Source organism: Micromys minutus, assembly GCF_963924665.1.
Source record: "Micromys minutus genome assembly, chromosome: 1".
NCBI classification, from domain to species: Eukaryota; Metazoa; Chordata; class Mammalia; order Rodentia; family Muridae; genus Micromys; species Micromys minutus.
The window spans coordinates 8265336-8279942 of record NC_137969.1 but is presented as its reverse complement, the minus strand read 5'-3'; the positions used below and the strand labels follow the sequence as shown (position 1 = coordinate 8279942).

At 41.2% G+C, this 14607-nt stretch overlaps 1 protein-coding gene across 1 annotated transcript in view; it reads left to right on the top strand.

Moving 5' to 3' along the window:
- TBC1D19 (TBC1 domain family member 19) overlaps positions 1 to 14607 on the top strand; it is a 102678-nt gene that overhangs the window by 61859 nt on the left and 26212 nt on the right. The window contains exon 16 of the mRNA XM_080913576.1: positions 5740 to 5772. Within this exon, the coding sequence (XP_080769702.1) occupies positions 5740 to 5772 (33 nt within the window). The remainder of the gene's footprint in view (positions 1 to 5739; positions 5773 to 14607) is intronic.

The window sequence follows — 14607 nt, the reverse complement described above, 5'->3', positions numbered from 1 at the left end:
AAATGTTTCAGTAGAGGTTCAACAGGGTAAGACAAAAACGGGTTTTTTAAACATATTTTATTTTATTTTCAAATATCACAGGCAGTAGGGCATAAGAATGCAGGTGCTCTATCAAGATAAATGTGTAGTTAGGGTTAAGAGGGCAAAGATTTTGTTTTTATTTTTAGGTGATAACTCCTTTAGTAGGATTCTGATAGGATACATTGTATATAGAATTATCAGTGAAAGCTACTGAAGTCTGAGGCCCTGCTGGTGGTGAATCTCATGTGCTGGGCCTCAGAGACTCTGGACTCAGGATCAGACAGCAGAGGAAGCAGAGCTGCGTGCAGCCTGAGCCCTTGTAGTGTGAGTGATAGGCAGCAGAAGGCCATGAACGCACTGGCCTTGCTCACAGTCTCAGCACTACTCTCAGAAGATAATGAGCAATTCTGAATGTTGGTTAATGAGCTGAGCATTGGAGGGAGGAAACGAAACTAGGAGGCTTTTGTAGAGCCACAGGCAAGAGCTCACCAGAGCCCTGTTACAGGCTCTGGATAGAGGTAACTACATAAACCGTTCAAAAATAGCAGAGGTAGACTCTCCAGGCTTCATGTCTCTTTCTGCAAGCATGTAATGGGCTCAGTGCTTATCTTAGTGGGTGGATAAGTAGTATCAAAGTAATATCAAAGGATTTATGTTTTACAAAAGTAAAAATAGGCCAGTGAGATAAGAGAAGGAAAACAGCTTGTGTTAATTGCTGACTGGTCAAGTATTGGGCTTTGCTGGCTCACCTTCCAGTATCAACACTATAGGGAAAAGCAACCATCACTCTCACAGGATCCCTCACCGGACCCATCTGTCAGAAAGCTAAGTATTAAGAGTTGTAGAGGCTTCACAAATTCCCAGTGAAGGTCAAGAGATTGTTCAGTGTGTAAAAGTGCTGGCCATCCAACCTGATGGCCCGAGTTCAGTCCCTGGGACTGACAGAGAAAGGACTCTGCAAGTTGTCTTCTGCCCACATGGCTGCACATGAATAAAGTGTAAGAAACACCCAAACTCGAAACAGCTTGGGGCCTCTCCATGTAGTACATAAGGAAGGATGGCATTTAAAAAGAGGCCTTCTAAAACTCATCGACTTCACATAGCATCACAACATTGCTGTTTCTAGAGGATAGAGCTCTGGTTTTTAACGGATATTGTATTTAGACAGTGCATAATGTCTTGTATTTTCTTTGCGTTTTGGTAGTCATTTGGTTTAGCATTGAGCCTATTAAGTAAATGTGAATAGAAGAAGAAAAAAAAAGTTGTAAGCCAGAACAGGAATCTGTGTGTAGGCTGTCTTGCCTGGACACCTTTGTAACAACGTGGAAGGCCAGGTTTGGGTTCTCTGTCTCCTCAGCCATCATCCCTAGAGTATAATAAGCACATCTCTTTCTCATCCTGTTGGTGCTTTCACAGGAACCACCCTTGGACCACTTCTGCATCCTGCAGTACACACACACACACACACAGATATATATATATATATATATATATATATATATATATATATATAAACTGCAAAGAACAGTCAAGCTTTGCGAGCTGCCTTTAGGAAATTTGGCCTGGAAGTAATGGGGTGGTCACCAAGAAGAGTGAACTCAGCTTAGGGTCACTGTCCTTAGCCTGAGAGTTGAGGAAGAATAAGTAAGTTAAATAACTTACCTCTGTGTCTGTAGACAGTCATGGAGACAGGATTGCGTAGTGTTGCCTGAGATCACAGGGAGTCATGACTTATCCAGTCAGGGCAGGTCAGCTGGTACAGGAGTTTCTGTGATGCTTTGCGTGAGTTCAAGGACTGCTGGGAGCTGATTCTAAAGTGTTGCTGAATATGACCAAAATACATTACATAGAATTCTAAAATACTGTAGTATTAAAAAACCTTTGAAATAGTAAGCTGGGGACAGCTAGTGGCAAAGACCATTGCCTAAAGTCCTGTCCACTCAAAGGCTGGTGAGGATAACATCCTCTTCAGGATTGAGGATTGGAGTCCTGCTGTCAGGTAGAGAAGGAATGATGTTGGTGATATAGCCCAGTTGACCAGAAAGAGACAACACACTATATCAGGTGCTTTCCATAAGTAGAAAGCAGCAGCAGTCCACCAGGTCTTTTCCTATGTGAGGGATGTGCTGAGCAATATAGAAACAGTGTCCAGAACAAGGCAGGATGCTGGGATTTCTGTTTCGATTAAGCATTAGTAATGAGAACTCTAATAGAGAGATTGTGGAGGCAAATATGATAGAGTCTAGGAACTGGAGATTAGGAGTGGCCAGAAGAACCATAGGGAAGAACCATAGGACATCAGCAGAAGCCTTGGCGAAGCCTCCTCTGCCCAGCTCACACTGCAGTAGTAAGGTCACGGCTGAGAAGGAGCCTTCAGTCATCTGAAGCAAATGTGACCACAGCTGGCAGCAAGACCCCAAGATTTGGCTATCAGAAGTTAGGACTGCGGCGTGTGAGGGCGTCTGGGAAAGGAAAGGGAAGAAGTGCAGAAAGTTGGTTTTCCTTTAAAAGGTGAGCCTGGCTGTGAAGGAAGGCATATAACATTTATTTAGTGGAAATGGAAGATCCGGGAAAGAAACATGAACTGTTAATGATGTATGATGAGGGCATATATAGGGGTGTGTGTGTGTGTGTGTGTGTGTGTGTGTGTGTGTGTGTGTGTGTGTTATATGGAAAATCTTTGGTTGAAAGGTTTTCATAGAAACTAAAGATACAAAACTCAGAAGCTCACTCTTGCTCCCGTGCTCCATAAGTGGAAGTAACGAGCAGACCCTACGGCCATCCCCTTACACTAGCCTGTACAGTGAACTCTTGTCCTCACACCCATCAATTGACTGCCAGGGCACCCAGCCGCTGTGGCTTCTTCCTTTGCCTGGCCTGACTGTGCCCTCATCCCTCTTTAGCCTGCTGCTTTTCTTGATAGCATTTCTCACTGTCTGGATGTAGAAACTTATGCTATTTTCCATAACAAATGGCCAGTTGCAGTCCTTAGAATAGCATCCAGCACATCCTAGATGCTCAGGAGATACTTGTGGAGTAATAACGGTGAAGGGGAGGAAGAATAACTGATGGACAGGATTCCAAAGCAGGGGTTGGAGGCTAAATAGTCTCTGTTTTCCTGGTCACTGTCTCTCTGCTCCGTATTGCCAATTTTTTTTTTTTTTTTTTTTTTTTTTTGGTGAATGCTCCTTTAAAAGTACAACAGCCATTCCTAACTCACACTGAAACTAGCTTGCTCACAGCTGGAGAAGTCAAGGAAACAGGATTTAGTGATCTGAGAGGGGAACTGGAAATGCCTTCCTGCTGAGGATGCAAGTGAGAGAAAGTCAAGTGTAAACAACAGACAGGCCAGAGTGCACACCAGTGACCTCAGCCTCAGTGCAGGGCAGGGAGGGTCTGCTGGGTGTGAAAGGGAGAACATTGTCAAAGCACAGAGAGGCTAAGCGACAACTCCAATGGGCACCAGAAACAGCTGGAGTAGGACAGCGTGTTATAAATCTGTCCAATACTGTCGGAGAGACACTGGAGAAGGAGTCCTGACACTTAGAGCGCGTGACACGTAAGAGTCCTGTTGCCTAACTTCTGGGTCTGGCACACTAGCTCAAAATAATAACTGGATTCCCGTTATGATAGTTTTATTGAATTATTTTGAACAAGGAAATTGGCATTATTTTGTGAATGCTTATATCAACTGAATACATTTATTAAAAACTCATGCATTTTAATTCTCTATTAATGTCTGAACCACAGTTATTATCATTTAATTATGTAAAGTGTGTTTTGATATGTTCTCTGATTTGTGACTAAGGGAAGTAAAGCTTGCAGAAGGTAAGAAACTTATGGAAAGGCACAAAAAGCTCCTAAGCAAAAACACTAGATTAGCCAAGCAAGTGAGATGTCACCAGCATGGCCTTCACCCACTGTAGCAGGGCACTGGGTCATGCACTGAGACCTAGGGACACTGAGTATATGGCAGGGAGAACAGCAAACACATTAGATAACAGTCCAAACCCAGAATTATCTACAACTGGAAAGGTTCGCAGAGAGGAAATGTAGCAGGTAAGGATGTAGCCCCTACTTGGGTCCAAACGCACTGTCTGGCTGTGGCTGTGGGGGGGTTACCTAGAGGCCCTAGTCATCAGCTTTCAGATGAGGGTAACATGGGGAGCTGGGTCAGACCAGTTTCTTTCCAAGGAACAAATCAGGAGCCAGAGAACCTCAGAGGGTCCCCACTTGGGGCAGTGCTGGGGCTAAAGTAAGTATTTCTGCACATTTCCAGGTGGGTGGCATATGATCTTCGTGGCTGATATTGGGAATATGAGGCGGACATCACAGGGAGCTGCAGACTGGGCATGCGTTAGACTGTGATTTCTTAGAACTTAGTCCACACGGCCCTGCTGGCACTGGTTACAGAATATAGTGCTTCTATACGTTAAGATAAGTAAACAAACAATAAAAACTTTTTAGATTTTTTTTTTCTAGAGTGCATTGATAAACTAGTGTACTGCAAGACATTCAGTAGTATAAATTACAGGTATTCTGTTTGGAACCAAGGCTATATAAACTCCAACTTTTCAAGGAATATAATAAAATGTTTAGTGTACTAAAGTTACACTTTAAGTTTTTCTTTGCAACTGATGTGGACTTTTTGTAAAAATTTTTGCCAATTATTATACCATATAAATTTATACTATAGCCCTGTTAATATGTCTCCTAAGTCACTCCAGGAATATAATCATTAGGAAAAGAAATTGATGAAATAGTTGTGGTATTTTATATAAGTGATGTCTACAAAAATACCTTGAAAATCCACGGAGCCTTGGCTGACTGGACTGTAGTAAGCTGGCTGGGGTTGTCTAAGGGGACCTTAGGAACTGACTTTAAGGACTTAGAGCACTTCTCAAATGTCCTTCCAGGCCAGCTTTATGGCCTGAACCTCTTCTTTGTGAGCATGAATATCAGTTTCGATTGCTCTACTATCTCAGTAAAAGATTAGTTTGAATGTCTCATCAGGAGACGTTTTCTCTTCAGTCTTTTCAAAGGAAAGAACTGGGTTGAGAGACACAGTGTAGCAGAAGTTTATCTACAGAACCCAGCAGAATTATAGTACAACTCGGAGAGATTTGAGCAGGCTGATGTGTGTTTGGGGGTGTACACAGGGGAGGGGACTGGACAGACCATTGGGTGTAGCCCTGTTGATTTTTAATGTATTGTAAATATTTATGAGGTGTGTGGTATATTCATGAAAATAAGGTTAACTTTTTGCTCCCTACAAATCATGATGAACCCTATCACCTTTAAAGGGCATTTCTTCCCATGATTCTATGGAAAAGCTCACAAAGGCAAAGGTCCATACATAATTAAACCTTGAAGCTGGGCCTTTAAGGACAAAACCAACTTGACTCCTTGATGGTACAGGAGAACAGTTACGGAGGAATAATGACTTAGTTCCTGCGCAGTGGGGACACCTAGCTGCACTCATGATGTTCACGCTCTCGCCTAAGATGGAAGGAAGCTCAACAGTAGTTCAGTCACCGCATTGCTACGTCTTTGCTTACTCAGTCTTGGATGCAAGTTTGAAAGTGTCTACTTTACTTTTGTTAAAACAGCTGATTTTGGCTTCCAACACTGTCTTTCCGACATTTCAGACAAAGTGGAAGCAGAAAGTAGTAACCCATGAAACAGCAGTGTGTGACTGATACTCTGTTTACATTCCAGGTGTCATCCCTTTCCATGGATTTTCCATGTATGGTAAGTTGGGCTTGATACAGTCATCATTTTTATTATGTTTGGGGAAATGTCAAAATAGTGATAATACTCATTACCTCACCATGTATACAAACTTAGAGTACTATACACATTTAAAACATTAAATTTAGTATTTTATGTGTCTAATTAAGAAAAGTAAAGATAGGAGTTTGAGGCTTGGTACCATGAAGAGAGCATATGAGAGGCTATAGGTGAAGCCTGGTTGCAGCAGGAGATTCTAGTGTATTAGAGATGCCAGTGCCATGGGACGATCACCAAGAACAGCAGCATCAGTGGAGTGGATCAACCTGAGCTTAGAGTACTACAGAGGGCAGAGCTGGAGAAGTGAAGCCAGCCCTTTGGAGGAGCCCAGAAGATCATGTGTGGATCCCAGACATTGAAACAAGAAAATATAACATTGAAGTTGCCTTGGAGATCCCAAGATGTTTGAGATGCCAGAGCCATGGTTTATCTCCTGAAGAAAGCTATTAACATGAAATGAAAACAGCCCAGGAGAAAGAAGCTTGTTTCAGTCAACAAAGATGAAAATGGTGTTGGAGATTTGAAGACTGGTTTGACATCAGACATGGAGATGCAGTTTGGAGTTTGCTCAGCTTGTTTCCTGAATTACTTTGGGAATTACAGTTAAGTGAATGAATAAATCTCCAAAGAGACTTTAAACATTGTTGAGACTGCTATAGATTATGATTACTTTTAAAGTTGGACTAAATGTATTTTGAATTATGCTGTGTTTAGTTATGGATCCTATAGACTTATGTGTTTGAATAAGCCTAGGGAGCCAGGGAGTGGAATGTCATGGTTTGTATATGCTTGGCTCAGGGAGTAGCACTATTAGAAGTTGTAGCCTTGTTGGAATAGGTGTGTCACTGTTAGTATGGGCTTTAAGACTCATAACCTAGCTGCCTGGAAGTCAGTCTTCCATTAGCAGCCCTCAGATGAAAATATAGAACTCTTAGCTGCTCCTGTACCAAGAATGCCTATAGATGCTGCCATGCTACAGCCTTGATGATAATGGACTGACCCTCTGAACCTGCAAGACATCGCAAACTAAATGTTGTCCTTAAAAGAGTTGCCTTGGTCATGGTGTCTGTTCACAGTAGTAAAACCCTAAGTAAGACAGATTTTTAAAAAGAAAAGTAAAGATAAAGACCACAAGTGTTCAGATAATGATTTCTCAGTAGATAAGAATTAAAGCTCACTGTGAAGGTTGCTGTGAGCTTTGCCATTAAATCTAATGTGATAAGATATAATATAAACATTAATATTTAGCTTCACTATAGTAATAAAAACAGCATGGAACCAGCATAAGACCCGGCATATTGATTAATGGAATCAAACAGAAGCCCAAGACATAAGTTCACATTCTTGTGGATACCTGTTTTTTTGATGAAGAAACACTGGAGAAAATACAACATCTTCAACAACTGGAGCTCAGGAGACTGGATGACTGCATTTAGAAGAAAGAAAATAGATCCGTACTTAGCACCCTGCACAAAACTCAACTTCACATGGATCAAAGACCTCAGCATAAGACCAGATGCCCCAAATCCAATAGAAGGAAAGATGATCATCAGTGTACCCAACTACAAACCTTGTGACCCACAACAGCGACCTGCCTGTAAGACATGGGGATGTAATAGTGCCAGGAATGTTATGGGAAGAACCAACCACTTTTCTCTCCGTTCATGAAAATAGATTATTTTCTCATATAATGTATCCTGATAAAAGTTTTCTTTCCCTCTTCTAATTCCTCCAGATCCACACCTTTTCTGTCTTTCATTAGAGAAAAACAGACTTATAAGAGACAATATTAAAACATAACAAAATATAAGATCAAACAAAACCTATTACATTGAAGTTGGACAGGACAAGCCAACCCAGGAAACCCAGGGAAAAGGCATAAGGGTCAGAGACCCACTCATTTTCACACTGAGGAACCCCCCCCCAAAAAAACCACATTAAACTGAAGCCATAATATATACAGAGGACGTGGTACAGCCGTATGCAGGCCCTGTGCACGATGTTTCAACATACGAGCTTTGCCTATGTTGACTGAGAGGGCCTTGTTTTCTTGGTGTCTTCTGTTACCTCTGGCTCTTACATTCTTTCTGCTTCCCCTCCACAGGGAGGAACCAAACTTTTTTTTATTGGACTTAAGACCCATTTCATGAAATGGAGCCCTTACCAGACACTAATAAGGTGACCGAGACCCTGAGAATAGATAGATAGGTAATGGGCCTATCTGTAACTTCTTAGGACATACTGCTATACTCCATAAATCAGAGAATCTTATAGTAGATGAGTCCACAGTGAGACAATTTTCAGAGAGTAAGAGGCTTGGAGCCCTCAGTCCTAAATAGGGTATCTTTACAAAACCCTCACCTCCCAGCTCGGGATATGTACAGAAGAGGAGGCAAGAATGTGAGAGGTGACTCCAGGGATCAGTGTCTTCCAGTCACAAGAAGACTGATGAATGTATGAACTCAGAGCCTGTGGGAACATGCACAAGGCTTGCACAAGTCCAGCCAGGTAGGGATCCAGCACTGGGGGTGGGTGGACAAGGGTCTCATCCCTAATGGCAAAGGGCAACAGTGTCCTCCAGTGGAGGGTCGCTGTCTGTAACAGTCACACTCTAGGACAGTATGCATATCTAGGAGCAGTTGGCCAACATCTTATGAATTCAATGGTATTTTGTGCACTTTTGCTTCATTTTTCTTTTTGTTATTTTTGTCAGTTTTGATCTTAAGAGTCTTTTGCTTACTTGTTTTGATTTTTGTTTCTGTGTTGTTGTGGAAGTTTTTGTGTTTTCTTGGGTTTTGTTTCTGTTTTTTTAAGTGGAAAATGAACAGAATGTTGGGTAGGATCTGGAAGGAGATGTGGGAGGGGAAAACATGATCAATTGTATTTTACAAAATCTTTTCCTTTTAAAAATCATTTAACTGTAGTAGATGGAAAACCAGGTCATCTGGGTTTCTTGACTGACTACTAGACTCTCATGCAAATCTTTAAAAAAATATGTATTATGTCAGAAGCATCTGAAGGGAGCGACAACATGAGTGGTAGCCCGTTTCCCTAGACTCAGTCTGCCTGCTGCTGGTTCTGCTGGAGCATTCGTTACATTGTGCGTGGACAGGCTTGAAAACTCTGAGGCCTTTGGGGCCTCACTTGGCCTTGACTGAGGAATGGTAAAAACTTAACAGAGACGGTGGAGAAAGATCTCGTTGTATACTTCATGATGTCACATAATTTGTACTTGTTCCTGAGTTACCTAAACTCCTGCCTTCCACTTCATTCTGCCCTCACCTTTAGGATACACAGAAATACTTCACTATTTTACTTTTAACACACCAATATCTTTCTTTAAAAGATACTTCTGCATTGACAGTCACAGTCGTTAGGAAGGAGTTTTCAAAGTAAAATGCAGTGAAGAATGTGCAGGCCTAGAGACCCTGCCTTGTGTTGTGGTGTGGTGTGGTGTGCTCACATGAGAGTGTGCTCTGCTGTCTTGTCCCAAGCAGCAGTTTAAATATGAACCTGCAGAACTGTAGGGAGCCTCTGGAATATCAGAAGATTGTAAGGAATCTGAAACAAGAAACATGAAAAGGTTAAGAATATAAATTTTACCCTTGATAATAAGAAATCTTTGCCTTTTATTATTTTATTTCACTAACTCGTACCTGTTAATATTTTACAAGTAAAAATTATTTAGCATACACAAGTAGCTTGAAGTCTACAGAGTTGAGTAGAGTCAGACTATTTTAAAAGACTAACACAGATATGTTCAAGGGAGAAATATTAGATAAGGAAACAGGTGATACACAGTATTTGCCGAAGAGTGCACATAATACCTCATTAGAGAGCTCTGGCGGTCTCCATGGATACAGGAGCAGCGGTCAGTGCACAGCACCTGTGCTCCGGCTGAGGCATCTCTGTGTGCTTAGCACTTTGCCTGTTCAGTTTCTTCATTTTATAAAGTACAGTATTTATGTTTTTAAAATCCATTCAAAACTTACTAGTTTAAACTGTCTTCTGATCTTCATTTATATAAATAGTTTTATTATGTGTATAGCACATTGTCATTTCATAGGTAAAGTTCTGCCATATAGGCCCCAGTTAGCTCTAAAAGTTAATGAGGAAATTTACTTTTATGAAAGTGAAATATGAAATCAAAATTTAAGCTATGCTTTCTTTTTATGTATTATGTGAATATGTAAGTATACTTTATATATTATATGAATTTGATGGTACGCTGCTTTGCTCTCTCGGGAAATACAATAAAATATTGTGGTGCCTTGAGTAATGATTATTTGAAGAAGATTTGTATTATTTTTGTTTGTGGAAATATATTTACTTTGAAGTTAATTCTTCATTTCTGCACTAGAAATGATTGTTAATAATTTCAGAACCCATAAAATCTTGAGTTGGATTTCAGGGTTTATTTATTAAAGTAATTGTTGAGGATTTTGCACGTGTACCATATTCACATCATTCCTGCTCCTCCGTCTCCCTCCAGCTTCTCCCCTGCCACCCTCCTCTCGCTCATGTCCATGACTCCTTTAGTCGTTGTAAGTTGGAAATGAACTCCAGTTCTTTATTTTGAAGTTTTATTAGTAACATGTATTTGTGTCACATTACTTTTGTTAAGTTGATATTACAATTAAAGCATGAATTACAGTTTTAAATATATGTAATCTTTAATTTGGGCTATTTTAATAAATATCAATGTATCTTATGTTTCAAATGTTAGTTTTGAAGTGGGAGGGTATACCTGTCTGGTAATCAATTTTATGTCTATATAAAATATGTATTTAATATATAAATTTTTCTCTATATTTAGGTAATTCATTTATTTATTTAGATACCTGAAAGTAATTTGTTCTTCTCATGGTTTATAGAAAAATAGAATTTGCTATATGAAATGCTGGCTTTCAATGAATTCTTTATCAGTCACATCACAAAGTGTGCTTTTGTCATATAATTGAATCTTTGTCTGCAAACATTTAAAATATTTTTACAACTTTTCTGTTCACCTTGTCCAAGAGAGGAATATTAAATTATTCCAGTTTTCCCTACTTAGTTAATGTCCACTGCCCTCAGGGTTTACCAAGACATTATAGAGCCCTGTCTAATTTCTACCACATGAAAGCACGACAAATAAGCAAGACATTTTTGTTAAAATTATTATTTAGATATGCGGTTTTATATATTTGCATTGTTTATGCTGTCTCAAATTCCTGGAAAAGATAGCCTTGTTTGTGAGAATCATGGAGTCCTGTGGTCAGAGGTTAGCACTCCCCATGGTTAGCGCTCTCTGACATCCAGCTCCGGGATATCTGAGTGACTGACAGCGTGCCTGCACTTACTGACAATACCTGGATGCAAAGGAAAATGTCATTTAGAGCTCGTTACAGAAATGAATCAGTGGCCTGAGGAACATTTAAGTTTGCGGAAGCTATTTTGATATGTAAAGATAAGTCAGGGGCAGGAAGACCTGGCTCTGCTGAGCAGCACAGAAACCACACCCCCAGCAGCAACAGCAACAACAGAATGCACATGGCCATGCATGCCTGTAGTCCCAGAGCCCACGAGCTACTGGGAGGGGCATCAGAGGTTCAAGGTCATCTTCTGCCTCATAGTGAGTCTGAGACTCTAAAACACCATCTAAATGTAGGAAGACATTATTCAAAAGTTTTATTTTCAAGGTGAGTTAATTAAAAATATTGATGTCATTTTATGTTTACTTACTTGGCTTCCAAAATTAAAGTCCTAGAAGACTAGATGGCATAGTCCATGAAGGGCCTGCCACACAGGTAGGTATGAGCATGACCAGAGTCTGGTCCTCAGCAGCCATATGGCAGCCAGCTGTGATGTCACTCATCTCTAACCCAGCACTGGGGTGCAGAGGAGAGGGACAGTGAGGTGGACATGAAAACAGTGTGTCCCTGGAGCTTGCTGGCCAACCAATCTAGCCAGTTCATACACATTTGATGTAAGGCCTGTCTCACACAGTAATGTGAGAAGTGAGAACGGAGATACTCAACCTCGACCTCTGGTCTTCACATGTGTGTATTTGCACACTGGATATATACACTTGTATATCTCACATAAACATACATGTAATTTTAAAAATTTGAAATTAAAATATAATTGCACCATTTCTCCTTACCTCCCTCTCTTTCCTTTAGTTCCTCCCAGGACAACCCCGTCCCTAAATATGCACCTTGTCCCTCCCCAAGTTCCTGGCTTCTTTTTAATTGTTCTATAAGTACAGCCTGCTCAGTGTTTATAGTGTTACTTGTATGTATAAGGTTTTCGGGCCGAGCACTTGGGATTGGATAACCGGTGGGCTCTTCCTTGGAGAAGGCTGTTTCTCCTGCTCGCAGCACTATTGGATGCCTGTTTTTCTTTGTCTAGAGTCGGGGCCCCATGAGTTCTCTTGGTTCCATGTTAATATATCTGTCAATGTCATCTGTGTTTAGATCTTCTTTAGGTAGCCATGGTGTTGAGATGTGTAAGCGTAACTTCCTTGAACTTTAGGGAGGAAACCTAATCTCACGTCTGACTCCCTGTTCTTTCGACTCTTCAAGTCTTTCTGCTCATCTTCTATAATGAGCCCTAGGTGCAGGCGCTGTGTTGTCTGAGTCTCACTCTATCACTTGTCCTCTGGTTTTTGATTGGTTGTGGTTTTCTATAATGGTCTCCGTCTGTTGCAGAGAGGTGTTGCTTAGATGAGAAATAAGAGCTCTATTAACCTTTGGATCTAAGAACAGACATTTAAAATGTAGTTAAGGGTTTTGCTGGTCTAGTGAAATGTCAGTGGTAACAGTTCTGTTCAGTGCCCATGGCCTCCCTGCCCTGCATAGTTGACTGGGTTTCCAGGACCAGACGTGATCTCCCTCTGTTGAGTGGGCCGAAAGTCCTATTAGAGAGCTGTTGGTTGCTACAGGGTCTTCGTGGCATTGTGCCCTAGGGCGACTGTGCTGTTGTGATTCACGGCACCATAGCTCATGGTTGTAGAGAGCTAGTCACTTCCTCCCTGTCAAGCTTGTGGGGCACCTGCTGGCTTACTGAAATCTAAACTTCAGGGAGAAGGCTCAGGTCCACCTCTGATCATCTAAGATCTATGTCTGAAGTGATGGTGTCTTCAGCAGTACCAACTCAACCTTCAACCTCTAAGAGGTGACCAGGGGCAAAAGTAGTAGCTTACAATTTTGGAGAATATTTTGGACTATTATGACCAACATCTAGAGAGTGAGCTTCTCATGCATGGTGTTGGGATTTTTGTTAGTCTTTGGCTCATTGTATATGTATAAACTTAAATGTACTATGTGCGTCTTCAGTAAATAATATTATTCTGTATGGCTTTTGCTTTCAGACTTCCTTCAGTTTACCCTCTCTGTTCCCTCTTTCTGTATTGGCATCCTTCCCCCACCCCAAATATCTCCAATTATTTTCCCATTTTCTTCTTCAAACCACTTGTACCCTGATTTTTCCCCATCCCTTTTTACTTCTCTGGTTTCGGGTCCTTCAGTTATGTGCTCACTCTGAGTATTTAGAGTGAGGAGCCGCAGATGAACAAGGACAAATAACACCTGTTCAGTGTCATCATGATCTTATTTTCTTACAGCTGAATAGTATTCTATCGTGTGTATTTACGGTTTTCATTATTCATCATGTGAAGAACATTCGGGTGTTTTTTTCCCATTTCCTAGTTATTGTGACTAGAGCATCAATGAACATGGCTGAAAGCTATGGGTGGTAGAGGATGTCAAATCTTTTAAGCATATGCCGCAGAGTGGAGCCATTCTGTCCTATGGTAGATGCAGTTTTATGAGGATTCTCCACACCATGGCCCGGCATGTTTGGACCCATTTCCAATCTTACCGACTCTGTATGATCGAGGGCTCCCTTTTCTCAGCATCCTCTCATGCACTTTTATCAGCTGTTGAGTTGATATCTTCACCCTTCTGGTTGGGGCAAGGAGAACTCAGGTTGTTTAGATTTGCATTTCCCTAATTGCTAGGCACAGTGGACGGTTTTTGAGATATTTCTTATTTTAAGAACTCTGTTCAGACTTTCGTCCTGAGTGTCTTTTTTGTGGCTCTTTATTTTAGTTCTTAATAGATTCTGGGTATTATGCTTCTGGCTGTGTCAACCTGTGGGTCTCCACACTTGATTGGTTGTTCCTTTAGCTGAAGCCTCTTGTTTTTATGAGGTTCCACTGTAACTGTTGGGCTTTATTCCTGGGCAAATGAAGTCCTGTTTTACAGACTCTACTCATATGCCTGTGTAACTGGCACAGAGCCTCTGGTTGCTTCTAGTGAGGGTCACAGTCAGGTGCTTGGTCCATTTGGAGTCGTTTTTGCTTTGTTTGTTAAGGTGATAGATATAGATCTATTTTCATTCCTCTGCAAGTAACCATCCAGTTTCCCCAGCATCATTTGTTGATGATGCTGTCTTTTCTCCAGTGTCTGTGTTTGGCACCTTGGTCAAACGTTGGGTGGCTGTAGTTTTGTGCAGTTGCGTTTGGGTCTTTTCTTTGGTGTTGCTGGTCTACACGTTTGTATGTCAGCAGTACATTGTTCTTTATCCCTGTGTGTCTGTAATCCTGCGGTCTGGAATAGTGATCCCTCCTCATTGCACTGTCTTCCCAGGATTGTTCTGAGGAGTTGTTATAGAAGCATGGCCTTGTTACCAATGGGCTACATTGCTGAAGAAAATGGAGCCTGTCTCTCTCCCTTCCCTCTACAACCATTAACTGAATATAAATCTTCAGGGAGGGTTTGCACCTGATAAGACCCGCCCTATTGTATGATC